Source organism: Mixophyes fleayi, chromosome 3 (genome assembly GCF_038048845.1).
Source record: "Mixophyes fleayi isolate aMixFle1 chromosome 3, aMixFle1.hap1, whole genome shotgun sequence".
NCBI classification, from domain to species: Eukaryota; Metazoa; Chordata; class Amphibia; order Anura; family Limnodynastidae; genus Mixophyes; species Mixophyes fleayi.
The window spans coordinates 69,283,586-69,306,253 of record NC_134404.1 but is presented as its reverse complement, the minus strand read 5'-3'; the positions used below and the strand labels follow the sequence as shown (position 1 = coordinate 69,306,253).

The 22,668-nt window shown below is 39.4% G+C and overlaps 1 protein-coding gene across 3 annotated transcripts in view; it reads left to right on the top strand.

Moving 5' to 3' along the window:
- Positions 1-22,089, top strand: part of LOC142143662 (G-protein coupled receptor 35-like) — a 40,093-nt gene extending 18,004 nt beyond the window's left edge. For 2 of the 3 annotated variants that reach the window (XM_075201683.1, XM_075201681.1), the window contains 3 exons: positions 15,181-15,266; positions 15,357-15,418; positions 18,075-22,089. In XM_075201683.1, coding sequence (XP_075057784.1) covers positions 15,241-15,266; positions 15,357-15,418; positions 18,075-19,015 — 1,029 coding nt within the window. In that variant the 5' untranslated portion in view covers positions 15,181-15,240 and the 3' untranslated portion in view covers positions 19,016-22,089. The remainder of the gene's footprint in view (positions 1-15,180; positions 15,267-15,356; positions 15,419-18,074) is intronic. The other variant, XM_075201684.1, reaches the window with a different exon arrangement.
- Positions 22,090-22,668: the final 579 nt, after the last annotated feature.

The window sequence follows — 22,668 nt, the reverse complement described above, 5'->3', positions numbered from 1 at the left end:
CCATATGGTTCACGTTTGGAAGGACTTCCCGATAGTCAGACCTGAGGTGGATCCCTAGTACGGTCAGCTAGATCTTTCTATTGGCTCTACTAAATTGAATATCTGGTACGGGGATTTTTTATCTGTGGAGACATTTCTATATTGTATATCACTTGTAATACACTATGTGTGGAGCCCCCTGTCTCTTTTTGTATTTTATCTCTTAGGCATGACACTTGCAGACAGGTGTTGAATTACTGGGGAGCTCCCTATTTCATTTAAGTATATTATTATACATACTATATCACTGTGGTCACTGTATTTTATTAAGCGCTGGTTAGCTTAAAGAACCTTTTGGGTGTTATATATATATATATATATATATATATATATATATGTGTGTGTGTGTATAATATTTATTTATAAACATTCTGAAAGGGAAATAGAGAAAGTTGGGCCATGGAGTATTGATGAGAGGAAAACTTGACGTCAGGCAGAAGAACAAAAGTAGGTGGGCGACAATGTGAAATCTAATCTAGGCTTATCTTTCCTTACATCAAAGGCAGTGTAGATCAGTAGACCATGTAGAACCATTATAGGCCAGCCAGTGGCGGAAACTACCATTGGTGCAGCAGGTGCTGTGCACCAGGACCCATGACAGGTACAGAGGGTCAGGGGGAGGCCTTGGTTCCCTCCTCCCTCTCTCCCACCATCGGGGCCCACAGCTCTCTAGTTCCGCCTCTGATCCCAGCCATCTCAAACATCTCACATGTCTATGTCACATACTGGAGCATACTGAGAATAAACACAAATGAGACATGATTTGTAGTTACACATGTTAATAATCTAAAGTTTCAGCATTGATTCACTCCTTCATCGAGGAATGGAAAACATTAATAATGCTACAACTTATATAAAGCTATATGGTTGTATGAAAGCTTATACTGAGGCTTGTTACTCCCACTGCGTGCTCAGTATAAATAAAAATGTTCATTCGGGACCTAATTTAGAGTCGGAAGCAAAGTCTGTTTTAGGCGCAAGTGTCCTAGATGCAGGCGGATTTGGTGCTTTCTACACATGCATGATAGTGTTTTTTTGTTGGATGCGCCTAAAACATCCGACTTCCCTTTACAATGCAGCACCGCTTTAAATTTAATCGCCGAAGACGCTGAACATGCCGGAGTTGAAGAATCCGGACATTAATACATTTACCCCCAAATGAGGTCCTCTAACTCCTTCACGTCATGCAAGCCATGAGCATTTTAAGAAATGTGGCTAAAGCCATCATCATCATTTATTTATATAGTGCCACTAATTTCGCAGCGCTGTACAGAGAACTCATTCACATTAGTCCCTGCCCCATTGGGGCTTACAGTCTAAATTCCCTAATATAGACACACACTCACACACAGACAGACAGAGTCTAAATTCCCTAATATAGACACACACTCACACAGAAAGACAGAGAGGGAGAGACTAGGGTCCATTTTGATAGCAGCCAATTAACCTACTAGTATGTTTTTGGAGTGTGGGAGGAAACCGGAGCACCCGGAGGAAACCCACGCAGACACAGGGAGAACATACAAACTCCACACAGATAAGGCATGCAGCTATTAAACGAAGACTCTTCATTCACAAAAGTCACTAGCCCAACAAATTATAAATATACTGTTACAGAATTTACTGACACTATATATGCATTTTATAAAGTGTTCAGCAGATTACAGTTAGTTAAAATTACTTTTACGTGTTATAGGTTGAGCTCCAGTTATATAAATTGGTGTCTGCTCTCTGTTGCATAGTAAAAGAATTCAACAGTCTATCTGTTCCTCAATGCTGGAAATCTAAACCCACTATATAGAATTGAAACATTTTTTGCTACTATTACAGTGCTGTAATATATTTACAAGCAACAAAGTTGCAATTTGCTGGAAGATCATAATCTTGCTGATTAGAGACCACAAAGACTTTCACACATGATACTTCCTCCACAACACATTGGGGCTCCGTTAGAGGTGAATGTGTAGAGGAAACTAGCGTGCAAGCATAGGCACTGTAAGTATGTGTTCTTCTAATTGCAACTTAGTTGGACATGGATGCAGATGTAGATATGCCCTTTAAGAGGCGTATGTCTTGTCGGTGACAGAGAACGGGAGCAAATATACACAGTGACTATCATCAGTACAATACAGCCGCTTTTGACTGATTGTGGATTGATCTCTCCAGCTGATAACATTAGCGTTTCAGCTATATTAGATCAATTATTTAAATGAATTAACGACCACCTATTCGCATTACTTGTCATTTCCGTACTGACTGCTGAAGGGAAGACAAGTCCCATTTAATTTTAAGAGGGATAAACAAATGATGTGGAGGTGATATATATATATATATATATATATATATCTAATATATAAATGCTTAGTGGCGTCTGTGTGTGGGAAAAAAAACAAGTTGCAGCGCCACCTGCTGGGCAGAGTTATACACTGACCTACTAAATTCTTAGTGTGTGTGGGAAAAAAAATTCAAAAAGGGCTGAAATTTGGTAGGGCTCAAACTCATTTTCGTGAGGTAATTTTACCTCATGAACACACATGTGTAGAGGCGTGTGTTAGTGTGTGTGTGTGTGTGTGTGTGTGTGTGTGTGTGTGTGTGTGTGGAAAAAACTATTTTCTCAGAAAGGGCTCATCCAATTGACCTGAAATTTGGTATACTGACATTATTTGACAAAAAAATTAGAATAGTCAAGTCAGTTAACTTCCATCACCCCCCCTTCACACCGTGGGAGGGGTAGTAAAGGCTAAATTTATGAGTTGAGGGGTCAAACTCATTTTCGTGAGGTAATTTTACCTTAATGAACACACATTAAAAAGGCCGCTTGCGTCGGGAACTAACGCTCTTCCCCTGAGGAGGCCTGGGCTAGTTCCAAATGCATGACAAGAACCTTTTTAAGACCTTAAGTAGCTTGATTTGACTAGAATGCATGAGTATCATGCACGGGTTAACTTGTGTATGTGTGTATATATATATATATATATATATATATATATATATATATATATATATATATATATTAATATGGTGAATGGGAGTTTCCTTTCTATTTATAAGACATTTTTTATCCAGTGTATCTGATTACATTACCCTATTTTACACAACATATTAATGTATAACAATGGATTTTTATCACATTATTGTAATGTTTACGAATAGGATAATATCTCTTCTGCAGTGAGTACTAACACATTGAGTAGTATCTGCATTGGGCATCTGCATGATAACACATAGTACCATAACAAAAATTTTCACAGATACTGAGTAATGTTAGAATCAATAATTAAGAACACTGACACAGAACCATAAAAGATGATATTCCAAAATATTATTATGAGGTACAATATAATTTTTTAATGTAGCTGTATAGTTGATACTAGCTGAAGTATCAGGTGCTGCCTGGGTTTAAATCCTAAAGTTATTAAGTTATCATTGAGTTAGAGCAGCATAGCAACTATTCCAACACACGCATGAGGTGGCTGCCCTGTGTTGTTTTTGATTTTTAATGAAATGTCATCCAAATCCATCCAGTGGAAGGCCCAGAACAGGCTCCCATGGTCAACGTTCTGCCCGGCATATACCAATGGGAAGTCCGATCAGAACCTCAACCCCCTAGTATGTCTTCTGGGATCCAATGTTACCAGTCTGTGAAATTTTTTGTCCACATTCATCCAGTGGAAGGCTCAGGACAGGCTCCCAAGGTCAAAGTTCTGCCCAGGATATATACTAACAGGAGGTCCGACCGGGACCCTAATCTGCCTAAAACCTGGCTAGGAGCCAATGGGACCACCTTGCTTTGGTTTCATCCCAATCTGTGCAAGGGTGTCCAAATGCAGGCACAGAACAGGCTCCCCAGGTCAAAGTTCTGCCCAGCATACACCAACGGGAGGTCCAAATTGGACCTTAACCCCCCCCCCCCCCCTAAAACCTGGCCAGGATCCAACTGGACCACCTTGCGCTGGCTTCGTCCCAATCGATGTAGGGGTGTCCTAATGAATAACCGGACAGACAAACAAATAGACCAATGATTTTTATATATAGGATTTAATTTGCATAGGATGTAGTTATCAACGTTAGTGATTTTCATGATGCTATCTCATGTAAGTCTTCCTATGCAATATTTTACTCTTTTATGTCTCAGATCTACCATGTAAGATGTACTTTTATATATCTTTATCAGTTTTCTGCCTTTTTTAAAATCTGCTTCCTCCCTTTGTGGCAGGAAGCCCCTCGTTTATGTAGCTTAGAAATATGAAGCCGACACCTTGGCTAAATGTACTGTATGCTTTTGTTTTTAGATACATATTTTACAAATATACTTTTTTCATGTTTATAGGGCAGGGCTGTTATTTTCAGTGTTGCATTTATTACAATGCTCTGATTAGCTACCGTTTGGTCCTAGTTTCGTCCACCACAAAGGTGACCACATACAGATATTGCTGAGGAAAAAATTGAATACAATAGAAATGCATAAAAGCTAAAATGTTGATATAAATTAATTAAATGGAAGCTCAAGCTGAAAAAAGTACAGCTTCCAAGTTTACAGTATAGTAAAAGACTTAGGGCTAGATTTACTAAGCTGCGGGTTTGAAAAAGTGGGGATGTTGCCTATAGCAACCAATCAGATTCTAGCTTTCATTTATTTAGTACCTTCTACAAAATGACAGCTAGAATCTGATTGGTTGCTATAGGCAACATCCACACTTTTTCAAACCCGCAGCTTAGTAAATCTAGCCCTTAGAGATGCTCTGGAAATAGAAGCAGGAAAGGCTAGAAAAGGGCTCCCCTTTGGCTTGAACGTGAGAATTTCACTTTTATGACTGTATCACTGTATGGACCCAACTTGCTTTTTTCCCTCCCCTGACAAGACATGAAATGATTGCGGAAGCAAGAAATCAGGAAGGATCAAATATATTGGTGAGTTCATCCAAGGAATTGGAATCATTGTAATCAAATGATAGAGAAAGGGAATCTGATTTTGCATTTTTTTGAACCGGGGCAAAAAAAAAAACCCTGCAAGAAATGGGAAAAAGATAGACTAAGTCTGGATTGAAGATACTGCAGATTGTTATGATCAGTATATATGGTAGTTGCCTCCACTATTCTAGGGCCAGCATATTCAGAGTTGCATGTATCTATACTTGTGCCTGATTGCGGCTGGAGATGCAGCACAGCTCAGTGAAGACGCTGTTTAAAGTAGGCTGCATATAGTAAGGGGACATTTGTGTAATTGTGAACAGCTGCTGACCACAACAAAGAGGCAGATATGTCTATTATATTATCTTCTTTGTATGTCCCTGTTATATGTATGTCCTGTTTTCCCTACTGTGCAGCACTGCGGAGCACTGTGCCACCTTACAAAATCTGCGATAATAATAATAAGTAAGGCCTTTAACTCCTTGGTGGCTAAGACAATTGTCTCAACTGCCTTGTCTTTGAGTTGCCCCTGAGGTCTCGGGGATTCTTATATGGAAACTCTTGAGAGTAAGATTGTTGAAATTTGCCCAGTTTAACACAAAGCTTAAAGCATAAAGATTGCCACACGTAATAAAGACAATCTAGATGTATCCTCACTCTCTTGTTAATTTAAGAGGATAAACCAAGCTGCAATTTATTGAAAGGGCTGGTTATAAAATGGTAGGAAGTTGGACTTTAGTGTTACATCTACACTTTTGCACATCTTCTGATTTTTGCACATACCTACAAACCTACTATAGGAGCGCATCTACTTTTCAGAGGATTCTCCAAAGACAAAAAGTAGACATACCCCCTGTAAATGCACTATACAGTCTAAATAGGTGCATTAGTGCTAGATCTTTATTCCAAAATGACCATTCCTACTCAGGGCTTGGTTCCTGGAACCTCTCCTAGTCTTGTGGTATAGAGTATTATGTTGCTGAAAAAGCAAATTCAGAGTTGGTCTACTTGTGTCAACAGATATAACGGAGCTCATTTACGAAGTGCACTGCAAACCACCATGGTTTTGTACTGATGTGTCTCAATGGTCAGCCCAGTTCACATTATAATCCAGGCCTCCTCTTGTCCCTTAGATGCAGCCTCCACACATTAGAAGTGCGTCTGAATATGCAGGGAAATGGAAACATATTTAAGAGGTGTACTGTAAAGTTTACCTCCTACCCTTTAGTACCACACCCTGCAATTAAATAAACATTTCCATCTTTGTGCTAAAAAACTGGTTGGTTTAGCCTTCTTAATGTTTAATTACTGTGAATAAATCATGAAATAACATCCGGACTGTATTTATTAGAAATATTACTTTTGTATGTATGAAGCTTTTTTCCATTTCTATGCAAAGATAATATACAACTTTATCTCATTGCTCAGTGTGCACTTCTATCCTGAAGACTTATACTTTGAATGGTACCGGTTTGGTCAAAAAGAGCATCATCATCATATATTTATATTTCATCATCTTCTATTTATGTTTCCCCACCAATTTAGCAGTGCTGTACGGAGAGGATTTGTCATTCACATCCTTTAGATCATCATTACAGCTTACAGTCTAAGCTCCATAACACTCATACAGGGGCAAACGCAGGATTTGAAGAGGGGGGTTTCCACGTGACACCACCAGTGGGCGTGACCAGCATGTGTGGGGGTGTGGCTATAATTTTACAACATTTACAACATTTCATTGGTCCATCAAAATGCGTATGCATTGCAATGTCTAGTGTCAGGGGCGCACGCAGGATTTTTAGGGGGGAGTTTCCACCCCACTCCAAAAAAAAAGCAGCTCCGTTTCGGCAGCACTGTACTATACAGCAGCCATGGCGCTGCCAAAGAAGCATCTACGGCGGTGCTGTATACAATACAGCACCGCCACGGACGCTTCTATGACAGCGCCGCGGCTGCTGTATAGTACAGTGCCGCTATGTGAGGCACTTCGTTACCGGAGGGGAGGGGTTTCTGAAGACCCAAAAACCCCCCCTGCGTGCGCCCCTGAGTGTGACACTAAAAACTGAATAAAAGAACAGTTATAATTACAATAAATGATAAGCAAAGTAACACACTGCAGTCATAGTGAATGTGGTCAAATATCATATGTCCTGAAAGATTATTGTAGATTATTCTGGTTAACATACAATGAAATACTTCTATGCTGTTAAGCATAAATGCTGCATACAGAGAATCATTCTTGAAACTAAACACATACCAGCGCCGTCCTGTACACTTTATAATATTGCTCTTTAACATAAACGTTATGTGCTGTATATGTTCCTATAGTGACAAACCCCGCTTACTGAGTATTCTTATGTAAAATTCTATTTAAGATGCTTGTCTGTTTATCAATTCTTCAGACATGGTCAAATGTTATACTGTACATACATTAAAATTACTGTATTACTACACAGATTAGGTGGTCTGTATGTATTGTACTTTTAAGTGATATACTGTTTTGTATGCTAATGTTAATGATATTCAGTGTTTGCTGCCTCATGGAAAATAATGATGAAATGGGTTTTTGGCACCAGCTGATTAGCAATTTACAGAGCTTTGTGGCTTGTTTCAGCTGGTAATTATCTAACTAAAATAGTCAGACTATATCACAAATGCATATCTCCCATCTGTCCCAATTTAGGCAGAATAGGGTCACACTTGCAAACACACACAGGGTGAAACACACAGACATGTAAACTGTCACACACATGTGGTGGTCGAGTACTGATGGGAATCCTTCCCTTACCTTGTCCTCCAGACACGAGTCAGGTTCTTTTCTGTTCGGATATCCGGTGGTCAGGAGATAAATACTTCAATGAAAGGGACAAGGATTGGTCAAACAACTTGGGTTTATTGAGAATGAGGTAAGGATAGTTTTGGTAAGACACCGCGCCACTGACCCCTTCAGCTCAATAGTAATGACAAAATAATGCGTCTGATCAGCATAGAGCACAATAGCATTTAACATATGACATACACCTGGTGAGTATAAGGCAGAATAACGATAACATCTTCAATGCACATTGTCTAATAAGGCACACTGGTAATCACAGTTACTACTTTCACGTTAACAATATCTGACTGGTGATGATGTAAAAACCATCAATAATAACCCATCAAGACTCTTACGGTCACTGCCGCGCCCACTAGAGGGCTCCTTCTTATTCAGGTGTTTGGGGTACCGTGCTATTCCCTATGGGTCAGGCGCCCCACTTGTAGCATCTACTTCTAGTTAACTTGAATTGCAGCGGTAACACTAACACTGAATGGCACACCTTCAATATTAATAAATCAATTCTTAGGTAAATCTCATAACATTAACATCATCTAAAACATTTGGTGCACCAATATTATCTCTGGTAACGTTACCATATTTTTCCACTCAGTCCTGGGCTGACCTGTGCACAGGAATTTGGTAGTGTTCCAATGTCCTGCAGAGGTTTCCATCAAGGGTTAAGTATTATAGTAGAAAGCAGGGCTGTTGCTCATTTCAGCCACAAGATGGCGCTGTTCTCTCAACAGTCAGTGAATCTTTATTAGCACACACAGGCTTTAGCTGAAATGACAGTCTTAATTGTTCCCTGCAGCCTGTGTAAGGTATGATCTGGGGGAAAAGCTCCCAAGAAGGGAACAGTAGCCTTCCTTGTACAAGAATGCAATGTCAGTTTAGGATAGATTCTCTCATCACTCTTCCCTCTGACACTGGGGTGTGTGCAGTACACTGCAGGCTAGGGTTTTACCTTGAGAGGGTTCTTTTAGTGGAGACTGTCTTTGGCGCCCCGCTGCATGTCCCCAGCTGTTCTCCATCCGCTTTGCTGGCAATGTCACCAGTTCTGACAGCAGCTTATCTTCTCTCTGTTCGGCTGCACCTCAGCCCCCCTTGTTCCTTCTACCATGCTGCTCTCTCTTCCTCCTCCTTCCTGCACACTCTCTTCCTGTTACTCCCCCAGCCAATCAGGGCCTTCATCCTCCTCCTGTCAATCACTCCTGGGCACAAGTTTTCAGGAGCACAATTAACCCCTTGTAGCCCTGCATTTTAAAAGCGTTTATGCACTTCCTCTGTGCCGTTCAACAGGGCTTTGGGGTACCACACACACACACACACTCTAACCTTCTTCTTCTACCTCCTGCATCACACACAGGGTGGGAAGAAGGGGCGGGGCCAGACTGCAGGTCAGCTTCATAGTTGCCAATTCCGCTTATAACAAGCTGAATTGAGCTTCTTTTTTTGTGGGGTTGCAGGTTTTGTTTTTTTTTACTGCTGCGGGTAGCTTGTTTTTGGGCTTGGACTCGTTCTCCAAGTCCTCAGGCTGCATAATCGGTTTTTTTTGTTTTTTTTCTCTGTTACCATTTTGTGATTGGTGCATTTAGATTTTTTTTTTGTGGGCGGGTTGTGCAGAGAATTCCTCCAATGAAGTGGCGCTTTGTGGGTGGGCGGAGTCAGAGGAGGACGTGGAATAAATCACAGGAAGACGGATCTGCAACAACCTACTGAGATAAGTGCTGTGACAGACACACGATCACTGCACTTATAGCAGGTAACACTGCTAAATAACACCCTCCCCTCCCATTCAGTAAGCTGCTCATGTCAGAAGTCTGCTTTCAGAGCCCTATTTTATACTGTTATATCATGGGGCTGTGTGGTATAGACATACCAGTGTCCTAAATTACAGTATTTGCGGTTTTATTTGCCATATCAGTGTATAAATGTGTCCTCTTGTGTTTATAAAGGTTTTCTAAATGGAGATTCAGTGTAGAAAATTAGTGTTATAGAAAAGGACGGTGCCCTGTAAGTTGGGATTTTTTTGGGGACTTTTTAGGATTGGTTTGGGCCTGTTTTGGGCTTGTTTTTCTAAACAAGCCCAACGGTTGCTTGTTTTTCATTTCAGAGTTGGCAACCCTGGTCAGCTTCCCCTGGGTGTATACAAGCGACCCAGAGGCCAGTCACTGCAAGCTCCGGCACCCCAGGGAGGACAGGGGTTTCTGGGGACTAAGAACCCCCCCTCCCCCTGGGTGCGCACCTGACATACTAGGATTAATTTAGTCAGCAGCCAATTAACCTACCAGTATGGTTATGAAGTGCTGTCACACTTCTGGTATCATAAACGGAAAACAATAGCCAGGTAGTTCTGTAGTAAACATGATTTATTTTGATATATTTATATAAGTATCCAACAAGTGAAATCCAAAGTCTCAAGGCAGATAAAGGTCTGGTAGAAATATCAAGCAATTGCAATCTAAATCACAAGAGGGAGCAATGTTCTGTGAAAGCATCTAGCAAAGATACAAACACAATACTCAAGCAAAGGCTTCAAAACAGGGAGTGCCTCTTCTAGGCCCAAACAGGAAATGAGATCCAAGTTGGAATTTTCATAACACAGTTATGGCCATCTTGAATGAGGGCAATTCTAAGGGTGAGATCGTAACAGGCAAGCTCATAACAACCAAATGCCTTGTTTACTAAAACAAATACAGAAAAATAAAATTAATGGACACCATTTAGGCAAGGAAAGTCAAGGAAAATGCAATAGCAGTAGTAATTGCCTCGTCTAGCGGTAAGTGTAATCTAGCAAAAAAAAATGACATCACAATAACCACAGCCTCTCTGAAGCGAATCTTATAACAGTACAAAAATATAAAAATTGTAGGGAATTAATTTTCCTAGCAGCAAATTATACAATCAAGCTACCATATATAGATACATAATGGATTGCATCAAGATCTAGGATGCATACACCAGTTTATTGCTAGAACATCATTCCCTGCTCCACATGAGCTTAACCTACTTCTTGCAGCTACCCAAAGCGGAAATCCACCGCCTTCCCCCGAAGTACTGGACACCAAGATACTGATAACATGGCTAGAAGAACAAATTAAATGGCACCTCAATAGCTATTATTCTTTATTCATACCAATCCTAGGACATATGGACTTTCATCGTGGTCACACATCTCACCTTTTAACACTTGGTGAATGGTGGGAATGATATCCTTGTATGTCCTCTCCGATGCATCCACATATAATAACATTCCATTATCAGTATATGATAATACAATTCAATAACAATAACATCCTTCAGTTATCCACATGAGTAACATTTTACAAAGTATTATCTTAGCTCACTAGTCTAGACTGAGTAACTCCATATACAGCACAGTAAGAAACAAAACACTTCCCTCTGAGAACAGGCATGCACAGGGGTTAGAGCTCTTTCCACAGCTACAGACTGATACAATGATAACGGCTCTACTATATTTTATGCACTCTCACTGCAAGTATGCACAAGGAAATGCTTTTTTTGGTATCCTGTAGAGGATATTAATCATCCTCCAAGAGCCACAATACCAGCTTAACACATCTAAATATCACAGATGTGAAGACCCAATTTATCCTTGTATCACTGCTATGGGAATGCCCTACCCCCACTATAAATAGATTCTAAATACAAATAAAAAATTGTGCAACAAAAGACTTACGTCATTCCTCTGTCAACAAAGAGTACTATATTAGGAATACCCAACACTACAGCCAGACTTACCTAGCAGAGTAAGGGGGTGCTTTGTATACTATCAGAAGCAAGTCTGGACCCATAACAATCCATCTACATTAACAATATTTAGTGAAAACCTTTTTTTACTTGTTGAATGTGGCTTGGTCGGAAGCAACTCTTAAAGAAAGGCAGGTCCTGTGGTTTTTCTATAGTCTGGGAATTACACTGACAAAATGCCTTTACGAACTAAACAACACATTAAAAACTGTCTGCAATACTGAAAATGGTATGAAACTAGGAATTTACTGGAAGACCTACAAATACAATTTTACAAAACAAGGCAATGGAATTAGGTGTGCCAACATTGAGAGTCACACTGAATGCTACTACTCTACTATGTAATCTAATTATGTGTTACTTGTGATTCCCTCATTCCCACGTTTTAATTTTCACTACAACTGTCCCATACCCCTTGGCCCTCCAATGAACTGTAACATTGTATTATATTAACTAGCAGATGTTGACTATAACAAGGGAATATTGATGTATATTCAGATACTAATTGCACAAACCTGCCATAATATTGTCATGATAATTTACATATGATTAACCTTACGTTTCACTCCCTTTTTTTAAAAAATGTATTCAAAAAAGTTTAGTATGCCCCTTTTCAGACCATGGGGTCAGGTCATCTACTCCTCTACCATGGTGTTCCCCTGCCCATTATACCAAAAAATGAATAAAATAAATAACACGTACACAATTTTCCCAAAAAACTTTAATTGATAAAATAATACCTTCCTTTATCTGACCCGTCCGCTCACTATGAATGATGGTTTTAAAATGATCAAAGTTGGAATTTTCTGGGACTCCCCTTCACCGGCCGTCACCATGGTATAAAGCTTGTGATTGGCTGACAGTGAAAGGGAAACCAGAGGACTCCCAGCTCTAGTCGTTTTATATTGGTTGTTCACAAGTGTGTGGTTGAGTTGTGAAGAAGGAAGAAAATAAGATGTTGCTCTTGTTTTTCATTTGGATTACAGTGGATTCATTTTTTTATTTAATAAAGTGATGAACAAGTTTTTGGGAAGTCTTTTATTAAATTTTGCTTCATTTGGAAATATGTGTGTGCATTCTTTTTAATTATTTTGGTAATGAGTAGGGGCCTTATAGACCCTTGTCCATTATACTAGGACCACTGTGTTGGGGTCCAAGGGTTCAAATCATGTTAATTACACTGGCTCCCACAGTCCAAATGTATCAGGAAGTGCATCAGCGCTTTTCAGTGTGAGCCTGGTAGAATCTGGAAAGGGAGATATTTTGTTTGTGCCCCCTCTACATACAGGCACTAGCCCTTCTTTGGCCAGCCTGGGGCTGTTTTTTGTTACAGCAGGGGGATTGCCATGCTCGTTGTCTCCCTGTGAAAATCAACCAGGCTATATCCCGCTGGGGCTGGTTGAAGATCTTTGGGGTAGTGGGGCATGTACGCACTGTACATGGGTGCTGCTTTACTACAGGTGGGAAGATTATCGGCAAAACCACTTGTCCGGGTCTCTTTAAAAGTATAGGCCTTCGGTGGAGAAGCCATTAGAAGCAATGTGCTGTAATGAAAAACTTCCTTAGTGTATATTAATTGAATTTAAACTGGTCTGAGTTGGGGAACTATTTTGATTACAGTTTATATAATACTTAGAACACATATAGCAATGACCCATTGGGTGTCCTTCGTTATTCAAAAACATTTGCACCAGACACTAATTACACTTAATTCTGTGAATCTGAATTCGTTTTTTTATCATGCAAAACATGAAGTTGTTAATTTTGCCTCCTTCCACCACTAATACTGCTGTTCCTCTTCATTATATATATATACTTTGTCTAAGGGTTGAGCTACCCTCTATCCTTCCCCCTCCCCATCCCCTTTTCCCCTCCAGTCCCCGTGTGGCTGCAATATATACAGATCCTTAGGTATAGGGAGCGCTGAATCAACATCCTTTCTATATATATATATATATTATATAGTAGTCGAAGTCAGATAATTTGATATGGTCATTTCAGATTAATATCTATCAATCCGATTGTAAATATCCAAAATTATGCGAATAGCACGCTACGGCGTGCAGGAGCGTAATCAACAGCAAAACATGCAAACACTTATACACGCATATATACACTTATAATTAGCTCACATTAAAAGTAGTTGCAACACATAGTTATTTGTACTGGAATATAGCAGAGTTTATGGTGAACTATCAATTATGACGCAGCCGCATCGCGTGTCATGTGATGCGGCCACCAGTGCGCTGACGCGGCCGCATCGCGTGTCGTGTGATGCGGCTGCCTGTGCGCCGCTGGAAATATGCACCACTTGCATCCACGGGGGGTGGCCGGCCCAAACAGTGGAAAGACTGAGCGGCCCGGGGGGCCGATGCCCCCCTGCCCCCCGGCCCAACGCGCCCCTGGGTCACAGGAAACATATCATGTCTGGTATCATTCTAATCCCCAATTTATCTGCAGACGTCCCGTTCAATCGCCGAAAAGGATCGCACCTTGCATATGCTGGTTATGGATTATAGGGAATAAATGATTGTGTATGGTATTATGTGTGTAATGCTAATAGACAAGTTTGAACTAGTTCTTGGCGGGAAGATTAAGTATGCATCTTCTGAAGAGCTGACCCGCACCCTTGGATGGCATCGTTTGAACTGGCTAATGACCTGCATTATACTGGACCATCTTGAAGCCCGAACCTATGGAAACATGCCAAATCATCTGTATTGTTTTCACTGTATCACTGACTGTATATAAGCAGAGGTTCTGTGACCAATATTCAGTCACATTGACCACAGACTTCAGGACTGAATGACTGTATACTGGATCCAGGGTGCCTGCTAAGTAACGGCTGTACTTATTTTATTTGGATTGTTACTCTGCTACTTTTTGCTATTAAATCACATTGTGCTTTGGAACCACATCACTGGAAGTGGACAATATCGTTATTGGATAGCGACTAGAAGCTCATAACAATATATGTGTGTGTGTGTGTGTATATATGTATATATATATATATATATATATATATATATATATATATATATATATATATTATATACAGTAGGTAGTGTGTGGACTAGGAGAGAGTCATAGAACATTTTCATCAGCGTTGAAAACAAGGAGTGTTCTTTTAATTTAGAGGTACAAGGCTACCATGTGGACCTAAAAGAAAGCATACCTGGCACAGCCCATTGGATTTTACACAGGTAAGCTTGCTTCAAAGATTATAAAACTGGTAGTTATTCACTAAAGTGGGAATGGTGTGCACTGCTTGTTATATCTGAAAACACTATCTCTGGTTTGGTATTTCTTTCTGGTTATATAACCACTCAACCAGTTCTTGGATTTAATATCTGGTGATGAGGTATCGGGATATGCTTACACACTTCGATGGTTTGGTACGTGTATATATATATATATATATATATATATATATATATATATATATATATATATATACCACTGACCTACCAGGAATTCAGGAGTGTCCCGGACATTCCTGGAGAGTTGGCATATATGTGTTACACTTACAGAGCTGACTGCTTAGTGGGTGGTTTTGAAAAATTCTTTAGGAAGAACGTGGTGAATTAATCTGTAATTCTGTACTTTCCCTGCTGTACAGCTGTTTTGAATTTTTCTTCTAGAAAGATTTGTATTGGTGTTATCAGCCCATGTTGCAGTGAATTCCCGCTGATTCTTGTTGGATGTACACAAAGACCATGGATTTGAAGTAAGTTGTTTTTCTACCTAACAATGGTATCATCAGTGCACATACATTTCATACTGGCATAGATAACTTTTTAATGTCTTAATATTATAGAAATACCTCCATTGGTGAACACATGGCTGTGACCTCTGCAACGTTGTTCTCGTCAACCACTGGTAATCTTTACGATCTTGCTTTTACTGTTGGTTGTAAAAAAATGTTAGTGATCAATTAGAGATTGTGATGCATTTGAAGTGGGTAAGATAAATGGTATTCCACCTGAATGTATTACTTGCCAGATGCTTTCAAATAACAGACATCTGTAAGTGAAATGAATGAAGATAACTTCAGCACACTGGTTAAACAAGTGTTAACATTTTATTGCAGTGTTTTGAAGCTTTTCAAAACAGTAACTCTGGAATGACATTGTGCTGTAGTGTTTGTTGCATCACCCAAGGGTTAAATTATTATATATAAAATACTCTTCCATTTCTTGTAGAAAGGTTTATTCTATGTATGCTCTTCCCCCTCTCCCACAAATATTACCCTGAATACATTGTTTTCATACAGCAAAAGTCAGAGAGCAACCTTTACACTTAGATTTCAAGGATGGCTCCAAATTAATTGGTCCCACATTTAAGTTTTAGGCCAAGGCAGTGCAAGTGATTTTCAGTCTCTACAGTTTAATCGATTATACATAATGTGACTTTATGCAATTTTATACAGTTAATCACACAAAGGGAGTCAATTATGTAGCAGAGAGTAAAGAAAGCATAAATTACAAGTGAGCGGCCTGTTATAAGACTAATCCCTGGAGATCCTGCAGCTAGAACTCACATATGTTGTCTAGCCTTCACAGATTTGCCCAGTTGTGCAACTCACTGGGTCATAACTTATTTAGTGAATCAGCAAAACACATGTTACCTCCAGTTCTCATAACAGTAACTTATTCTTGATATTCTGCAGTAGTCTCACTAGTAACTGTTGCATTTATAATATTTACTGGATGTTCTTGCAACCCATATTACACTATATCAATATGTAGAACTACTGTATCATGAAGTATCAGCATTAGGAGTGTTAAACCTGCAAACTTTGCCCATGACCTTTATTATTTAAAGTATTATTTAAATTATTTACGGTCTTCCAACAACCGCCACCTCACCTCCCATATGGTCACCACCTCTCCTTCCCACATTTAAGACTTCTCCCATGCTGCCCCCTTTCTCCTGCAACAATCTCCCCCATTCTAACAGACTTTCCCCCAGCCTTTCAAACTTGAAACGCTCCCTCAAAACCCATCTGTTCAGGTTAGCCTACCCTTCCTCCACCTAACCTTGTACTCCTCCAACGCTTTTCTCTATCCTTCTATACTACTCTTACTATACATTGTCCCCTACTGCTTACTCCTGTGCTTCTCTCCCCTCGTCCCTCCCCCCAACTTACCACTCTGTGTCTCCTGTCATTCTCCCCCTCACCTTTAGATTGTAAGCTCCCTGGAGCAGGGCCCTCTTTCCTCGTGTCCTCCTCCTTCTGTTTTCCTTGGCCTTTAGCCCTCCGCCTCTTCTCTCCATTTCATCACTTGACTCCTGCCCCTATCTTTCTTCTTCTCCTGTGCCTCCACTTCTCCATCTCTGCCCTGATACTGTAAGTGGTGCCCACTCTACTGGGCACAAGGCACAGGCTCAACCCCTTATTCACTTTCCACCTTCCTCCTTTCCTTCCTTTTCTATCTGTACACTGGAATTCACTTTTACCTCTTTGCCCTTTGCACCTTTCTCTGCTAAATTGGTACTTGTTGCACTTTGTTTTTGTACTACCCTATATGCCATGTATTTGTTACCCTGTACTCTCATCCCATACTTTATGTACGGCACTGCGGACCCTTTGCGTCTCATAAATAAAAGAAAATAATAATAATAAAGGTAAAGTTAAAGTAATTATTCCCAATAAATTAAAGCATGTATTGTGAAACATGTCACTTAAATATTATTTAACGTGTAATAAACTGGGTATTTTACCATTGCAGAATTGTTTTAGATGTAGCTGCCATAATTATCTCTCTCAAAATGGGGTAGTCAGGGGGTTGGGGGTGTTGGGACTATTTGCACAGTTTGTATATGCTGAAAGGGAATTTTGTAGTGATGAAAATGTTTTTTTGTCCCCAAGTGTAATAAGGAATCCTATATTTTAGTTTAAAAAAATCAAAGTCTCTTGCAACAAACATTGCTGCTAGACGAACATGTAGGATTCATTAAGGATCTTAACTTAAGAAACTTCTTATTTCAGTCTCCTGGACAAAACCATGTTACAATGCAAGAGGTGCAAACTAGTTTTCTGTTTTACACATAAGTTAAATACTGACTGTTTTTTCATGGAGCACACAAATATCAACTTTAAATTTCAGTGTACAAATAAACTATCAAGTATTTGTGTGCTACATGAAAAAACAGTCAGTATTTAACTTATGTGCAAAATAGAAAACTAGTTTGCACCCCTTGCATTGTAACAATGTTTTGTCCAGGTGACTGAAATAAGAAGTTTCTTAAGTTTAGATCCTTAATGAATCAAGCCCATAACTTGTTAAATTAAGGCAATGGGTTATATTTACTAAGAAAGTACAAATGTGCAGTAAGCATTATCAACAACTTAGCAATTATCTACGATTGATCTTGAGTAAGTTAAATAATTCAAGCAAATATGTTAATTGTGTCTAATTCCCCATAATACCAGCTTACTAATTGTTTATAGAATGCGGCATATTTCTTGTTTTATTAGCATGATCTCTAATTTGTTTTTGTTTTTAATTTTTAATCTTTTGCTTTCTCAAAGGAAATTACAGCAACCAAACCTGCTCCTATGTCACCGGAAGAAACAAGGATGTAGACCTTTTCTTGCAAATCCTACATACAATCGTCATGATTCTTGGCATATTATTTAACTCACTCGCCATCTGGGTTTTCTGCTTTAAAATGAAGAAGTGGACAGAGGCCAGAGTATTCATGATGAACCTCCTTCTTAGCGATTGCTGTCTGTTATTTACCACCCCTTTCCGCATCTATGCAATCAGAGGAGATTGGGAATTGGGAAAAGCACTTTGTAGTGTTCAGACCTCTATTTATTTTATGAACATGTACATGAGCATTGCCATCATCACCTTAATATCGGTAGACAGATATGTGGCCATAAAGTTTCCACTGAGAGCAAGAGCTTTTCGTTCCCCGAAGAAGGCGGCAGTGGCCTGTGGGATTGTTTGGCTTCTTTTTATAGCTACACGCATCTACATGGATCTTATGAAAGGACAATTCAACGGGAAAATCTGTTTCAGAAAATCTTCGGCAGAACCTTTAAATAGAACTTTGTACTTTTCCATTCTTGGGTTCTGTGTTCCAATGGTCATATTAACTTTCTGCTCCACAGAAATAATAAGGACTCTGAAAAGAAAGGACAAACTGAGTGCTAATGAAGAGAAGGACATACAGAAAACAATCAATATAGTGTCTGCTAATCTTGTCATTTTCTTGCTTTGTTTCTTACCTTCAGGGACTGGAAATATTATACGGTTTGTTCTGGAGTCCATGAAGTTGGAATGTTCAGTGTTAAAAGTTGTTAATGATTTTGTTCGTTGCGCACAAGGCCTTAGCGATCTGAACTGCTGCCTCGATAGTCTATGCTATTATTTTGTGGCCAAGGAATTCTGGGAAAAAGCTTCACTGTTTCCAAGATTTAAAAAGCAACTGATCCAGGAGCAGACACAGGAGTCCAGCATATAGAACGTACAGTACTGTTCCAGGTTCCTATCCAAAGTCACTGAAAAACTGACAGTGGTTCACAGGTGTAATCTTTTGTATGACCAAATATGACATAATAGTTTTGTAAAATCTGTTCATAAGCGAATGTATACCCTGCAGACAACATATGTGGCCAATGATGAGCACTATGGGTATCATGGTGTAATAACATGGCAAGTTTATTTTAAGTAATTGGAATACATGAAATATTTAATTTATTACAATATGTTTTATCATTTTGCACGTCATGGTTTACCTCACATCTCATCAGGAATGTGGGACATCAGGTGTGTCATATATGCTGTTGTTATCTTTCAGGACATGTTTAAATGTAATTATGTACAGTCTTTAAAAGCAGCTGTCAATGGAAGCCTCCAGAATGTGGGCTAAGGCAAAATTTATTTGAATTCAAATTTACTAGGAACAAGGGATTCCAGACTATTGGTCATTTATTGGCTCAATAACATCAGTGGGACCTAGTCAACTGGTAAGCTGCATTCTCAAGAATATTGGTTTAATCCTCAACAGCTGCCTCTGTTGTTGTTTACAGGTTCTATTGAAAGGGTCAGCACGGTGGCTTAGTGGTTAGTACTTCTGCCTCACAGCACTGGGGTCATGAATGTTCTCCCTGTGTTTGCGTGGGTTTCCTCCGGGTTCTCTGGTTTCCTCCCACACTCTAAAAACATAGTGGTAGGTTAATTGGCTGCTATCAAAATTGACCTTAGCCTCTCTCGGTCTGTGTGTGTATATGTTAGGGAATTTAGACTGTAAGCTCCAGTGGGTCAGGGACTGATGTGAGTGAGTTCTCTGTTCAGCGCTGCAGAATTGGAGGTGCTATATAAATAGCTGATGATGATGAAGGATCAGCCTTTTTGTCTCACAGTGCTGGGATCATGGAATAGATTTCAACCATGGCACTATCTGTGTACACATGTTCTCCCCGAGTTTTGTGGGTATCCTGCGAGTGCTCTGGTTTTCTCTCACAGTCCCTAAACATGGTGGTAATTGGCTTCTGTGGAAAATAACATTAGCGTGTCTTAATGTGGTGGGGAATACAGATTGTAAACTCCACTGGGGCAAGTGCTGATGTGAATTAATACAGTTTATCTGTAAAGTGCTAAAGAATATGTAGGAACTATATAAATAAAGGCAAATAAAAGACATATCAGTTTAGCAGTCACTGTAAGAAGAAATTATTTATTAACATTACATTGCATTAAAAAATCTTTACATTAAAAAACGTGTCAGATGTCTATGTAGTATTAAGGGTCAACTAGCAGCAAAGTTCTTCACTGCAAGGTGTTTAAACTCATACATGTCACTGAAATTGTCAGCACACAAAAAATTGTTTAGAAACATATTTAATTTAGTCTATTTTTACCAGATAACAACACAAAGGCTATTAGCAATTAGCTAATCTTGCTATCTTAGTATCAATTTAAATTTGAAATTGATTTTTTAAATTTGAAAATATTTAGAGTTTTAACTTCTTTGTTTCAGTTAGACTCAAGCAGAGACCATGGACTGAATCTAATATAACGCACCAGAAATCATTTACGAATTGTGGCGGCTGCAGTAAAGCACAATATCAGCTTTGGTCTCATTATGTGCCTCAATTTGCTCAAGTACGTCTAGATTTCCTCCATAGCACATGATGGCAGATTTGCGGAGTTTGAGAAGTTTGCACAGGCCAAGGAGAGGAGTTGGACGGACCCGGTACACCCAGTTTTTCTAGAACAATACAAAAATAAGAATTCATTGTGCGGAGTGGGGTTATTGAAAAGAGTTGAAGTGATGGAAATGGTGCATTTTTAGGGTGTTCATTGATGTGTAGAGGGGCGCAATGCCATTTGTACAAAATGACTGACAGCTAGGTTTAGTCCTATACTTTTAATGGGATCCACAATGTAATAAAAGTGTCACACACAAAAGCACACGTAATACAAACAATATCCCCACACTCTCTTAAGTTATATTTAGTGTAGGACATTTCCCTAGAAATTAGGTAAATCTGCAGTAGTTCAAAGAAGTTACACATTGCATAAGTGGACCGAGTGCCCTATGGGCTGCGAACGAAAATCCACGTTATTGCGGTACCGCGGATTAGGTTCGTGGCCGTTCCGGCGCGATCCCGCAAAGCGGGATCGGAATTGAATATGCCCTTTAATGTTTAAATACTGTGAATAAATCATTAAACAACATCCGGACTGTATTTGTTAGAAATATTACTTTTGTATGTGTGAAGCTTTTTTCCATTTACCGTATATACGCGAGTATAAGCCGACCCGAATATAAGCCGAGGCACCTAATTTTACCACAAAAAACTGGGAAAACTTATTGACTAGAGTATAAGGCTAGGGTGGGAAGTGTGAGAGAGGCTATTAAGCCGAAGGAGTTTAAAAGCATGTGTTGTGAGCTGATAATGTTACTTACCATTAGGCGTTAAGTCTGTGATGGAATCAGCCAATTGGGATGAGGTGGGAGTGGTCGTGGAAAGAATATATCCAGCAGTGGAGGAGGAGAGAGCTTCCTGTTTTCTGGATCCGGATACCCACCCACCCGCCCTGTTTTAAGTATATTCAGTTGCAATACTTCCTTGTCACGAGGAACGAGGTGTGTGAGTGGTGGGAGAGCATGGCAGTCAGATGGTTGTTAAACATACGGTACTTAAGTGTTGGCGATGTAGCCTTGGTTCCCTCGTCGTTATCAGACTCGTTGATGCTCTAGTAAGGAGTATCAGGTTTTGCCTTGAAAGGGCTTGACCCGTTTGAGTCCAGAGGGTATTGAGTTAATTTATAGTCGATAGTACTGGCCAATAGATAAGGTTTTAACTTGGGTTGGTGGAAAGGAGACTATCTTCCACCTTATTGGTTTATGTTGGTTTTAGCTGGCTGCCCTGCTCTTCGCCACCTATATAAAAAAGGTCCAAATTGTTGATAGAAACTTTTGATAGATCTTGATAGCAATAAAAGAAAATAAAGAAAATAAAAATAAATAAAATAGTTTAAAAAATAATAATAACAAAAATAAAAGGACCTTTTTATTTCCAAACTTAAGTCGGTGTCCGTGTCTTTATTTTATGGTTTCTAAGTGTTGTACAAGGTTAACCCGAAAGGGGATTCACATAAGAAGGGAATCAACACTATGCATTTTAATGCAGCAGCTACTGGTAAATTTGAAAAATAAAAATATTGGGGGGTGGCTTCTATGCATTAGACAAATACATATATAGCTAGTACCATAACTGTACGTATTAATAAGCACATATTCCCTGAAAGTACAGTCCAACTCAGGCTCCCAAAATGTCTCCAAATGTACCAAAAATCATTAAATACCCACATCAGCCCACTGTCCATATTTATAGGATGCACATGAGTTTGTGTGTCAATGCGGCAATATCTGTGCTACAGAATATGCTGGAGCTATAGAAATAAATAAATGTTCATATAATTCCTGTTCCTGTTAAGTGCACTTTGCACGCTATTACCTGTGTCTAATGAGGAACATATCCACAGGATACCAATGTACCCACATTCATAATTATAGGAGTGTTTCTGAAAAATAAATGAAAATATATAGATTCCCCAAAAGATTACAATAGAAATATATGCATTTTTTCCCCATAACTAATTAAG